The sequence below is a fragment of the Orycteropus afer genome, unplaced genomic scaffold, assembly GCF_000298275.1.
Source record: "Orycteropus afer afer isolate SDZICR_OR568_19922 unplaced genomic scaffold, OryAfe1.0 scaffold00155, whole genome shotgun sequence".
Lineage (NCBI taxonomy): Eukaryota > Metazoa > Chordata > Mammalia > Tubulidentata > Orycteropodidae > Orycteropus > Orycteropus afer.
The window spans coordinates 7,103,130-7,106,158 of NW_006921742.1; the positions used below are offsets into that span (position 1 = coordinate 7,103,130).

Below are 3,029 nucleotides of genomic sequence, written 5' to 3' on the forward strand. Positions count from 1 at the left end.
TGTGGCTCAGATAATTCCACAACTGAAATGAAGAAATTGCACCCAGCTGCTAGTCAAGCCAGTTACAGCCATCATGCAAAAGATCAGAGGGATCAAGGTGTTCCAAATATGTTGGATGTTCTAAAGGATATGAATCAAGTTAAGCTTCGTGCTATTGAGCGGTATGTGGTCATAACTAGAAATGAAAAATTTTGTCAATGATATTTAAAAAAAAAATTTGTCTAACTATCGTGTATCTTTTTTTTTTTAAATCATATAATAATACATGTCTTCTCTCTTACTCCTTTTCACCCCTGAGTGTCCCTCCCAGAGACAGTCACTTTCAACTTCTTTTTGATTGCCTCTTCTGGTGTCTTACCTCCTTATTTTTGATATAATAGACTTCTTTTGCTCTTTCTTGACATTTTAATTATATTTATTTCCCGTCTTAGAAGATGAAGAATGTGTTCTCTTAGTCACTGTCCCTCAACACACACATTTGCACATACACTTCTTGCTATATTTTCCTGATACAGTTAAATAACAGTTGTTAGTTAAATCAGTATTTAGAATTTGCACCACTTGGTCCTAACTGGTAGCACTGGGTCCTATCAGTAGAAAATAGTGACTGGAATTGTTTCCGTGGCTGGAGAAACAACTGAAAGGTCAGATGGGCTCTGTGCTCTCCACCCCCTGTTCTCTTGCCCCAACACTGACAACTTGACAGTTTCTGTTCTCTGACTTCTATCTTGTTACCTTGGATAAGTGTCCCTGTTCACATCGGGGCGCTTTCTTGCTCTCTGGTTCCCCTTCTCTCTCTCAAGCGTTTTATTTGAAATTACCCCTTCTCTCCTGCATTGTCAATTTTTCTTTCTTTACTTTATTAATGTCTTCACATCTGAGTATTTCCCATCTTCAAAACGTGTGCCCTCAGCTATTGCCTTTGTTTGCCTCTGTATCTGTCCTTCATATGGTAACTAGCCAAACCCACTGCCATTGAGTCTATTGTGACTCTTAGTGACCGACCCCCTTTGGGTTTCTGAGGCGGTAAATCTTTAGGGAAGTAGATTGCCCCGTCTTCCTTCTGTGGAGTGGCTGGGCAAACTGGAGTAAGCCTTTAAAAATCAAAGTCAGATCATGCCACTCCAATGCTTAACAATGTTCAGTGGTTTTCCCTTCTGCTTAGAATAAAATCCAGAGCTCTTACAGTGGCCTGTACGTCTCTCTGTGACCCAGTCCTTGCTGATGTCTTTGGCCTGTTGTCATCCTTCTTTCCCTTTTGCTCACTGCACCCCAGCTGTGTTTGTTTCTCTTTTTTCTGTTCTCACATAAGCCACGTTCCTTCCTGGTATATCCATAAGATGTTGACACCAAAACAAACGCCTTCCTGCCATTCTAGTTTCACTGAAATGCCACCCCCTTAAAGAGGCCTTTTCTGACCATTTCATCTAGAGTGCTTCCATCTCTAGTCACTGTCCCATTTCCCTGTTTTATTCTATTCCCAGCACTTGTCACTACCCCAAATTCTCTCTTGCTTACTTGCTTATTGATAATAATCTGCCACAGAATGTTCCATGGGAACTGGGTACTGCCAGATCCTCAAAGGGTGTAGTCCAAGACCAAAGTCACTGCCGTCGAGTCGGACCCGACTCATAGTGACCCCTCCTTGGGTTTCTGAGGCAGTATCACTATGGAAGTAGATTGCCCCATTTTCCTTCTGAGGAGTGGCTGGTGGGTTTGAACTGCCAGCCTCCTGGTTAGCAGTCACATGCCTTAGGCACTATGCCACCAGAGCTCCTAAAGGATATAATGGAGCCTAGTATATTAGTGGTCATACAATGAGGGTTGAGTGAATGAGTAACTAAACAAATGAACAGTTACCTTGATGGCTTTCTTCCTATGAATTCAGTAGTCCTTTTAAAAGTTCTTCAATATTTCTATAAATTTTCCTGGCAAATTAGAAAATTAGAATCAAGATTGTCAACACGGTGATGTTTTCAAATCCCAGGTCCCAACAAGCTCGTGGGAGAGCTCCACCTCATAGTTTCTTGGTTTTCTAATTCTTAATTCATTGTGCCCTCAGATTCCTTATTCCAGGGCAAAAAGTTTTAACCTCTTACAGACTAATTAGACTGTAATGTATGTTATGCTTATATTCCTGCTATATTTACTAACAAGGAGCTTAAGTTAGATCAATGTTTAATTAATTAATTATTTTTAAAACAGGTCACCTGGGGGTAGACCCATTCATAAGAAGAAAAGACAGAATCCACATTGGGACCCAGTGTCTTTAATATCTCATGCGCTAAAGCAGAAATTTGCATTCCAAGATGATGATTCCTTTGAGAAAGAAAATAGATCTTGGGATTCTTCTCCGTTTTCTAGTCCAGAAACTTCAAAGGTGAGCTATAATCATGTAAAATTAGTGTTTTTAGCTTTTTTTTCCCCCTAAGCATATTGTTCATCATAGATCTTTGACTTCAGGTTCTTTTGAAATAATTATGCAGAGTAGGCTGTCTGATTGTTGATGTTGCTAATATTTCTATTCTTTTTGTTACCTTTTACATGTTCATCTTATCTGTCAAACATAAAGACTTTGGATTATTTGGTTAAATAGAGTATTAATTATGCTTTTAAAAAAGCCAATGTGGTCATAATTATCTGTAATGACAGCGCTTATTAGATGTTTAAAAGAACACACATTGTATTTCAAACACTTGATCCTTAAGATTACTCCTTATTTGAAGTCATTTTCTTTAATTTAGGTATAATTCTAATTTTGGGAGTAATTTTCCCTTTTTAGGAGTTCTAGTGATATAGTGGTTAAAGCATTGGGCTGCTAACTAAAAGCTTGGTGCTTTGAACCCACCAGCTGCTCCTTGGAAGAAATATGAGTCTGTCTACTTCTACAAAGATTTACAGCCTTGGAAACTCTGTGGGGCAGTTCTACTCTGTCCTATAGGGTCAATGTGAGTCAGAATTGACTCGATGACAGTGAAGTTCTGGGTTTTTCCTATCTTAAAATATAGTTGAGGTAGTTTGTAACAATA

General features: G+C 38.9%; 1 protein-coding gene across 1 annotated transcript in view; it reads left to right on the forward strand.

The window, feature by feature from the left end:
- The window catches only part of MTFR2 (mitochondrial fission regulator 2), a 16,148-nt gene extending 13,357 nt beyond the window's left edge, over positions 1-2,791 (forward strand). Inside the window, exons 5-7 of the mRNA XM_007946317.1 lie at positions 5-161; positions 2,206-2,380; positions 2,783-2,791. Of these exons, the coding sequence (XP_007944508.1) occupies positions 5-161; positions 2,206-2,380; positions 2,783-2,791 (341 nt within the window). The remainder of the gene's footprint in view (positions 1-4; positions 162-2,205; positions 2,381-2,782) is intronic.
- The last annotated feature ends 238 nt before the right edge of the window (positions 2,792-3,029 follow it).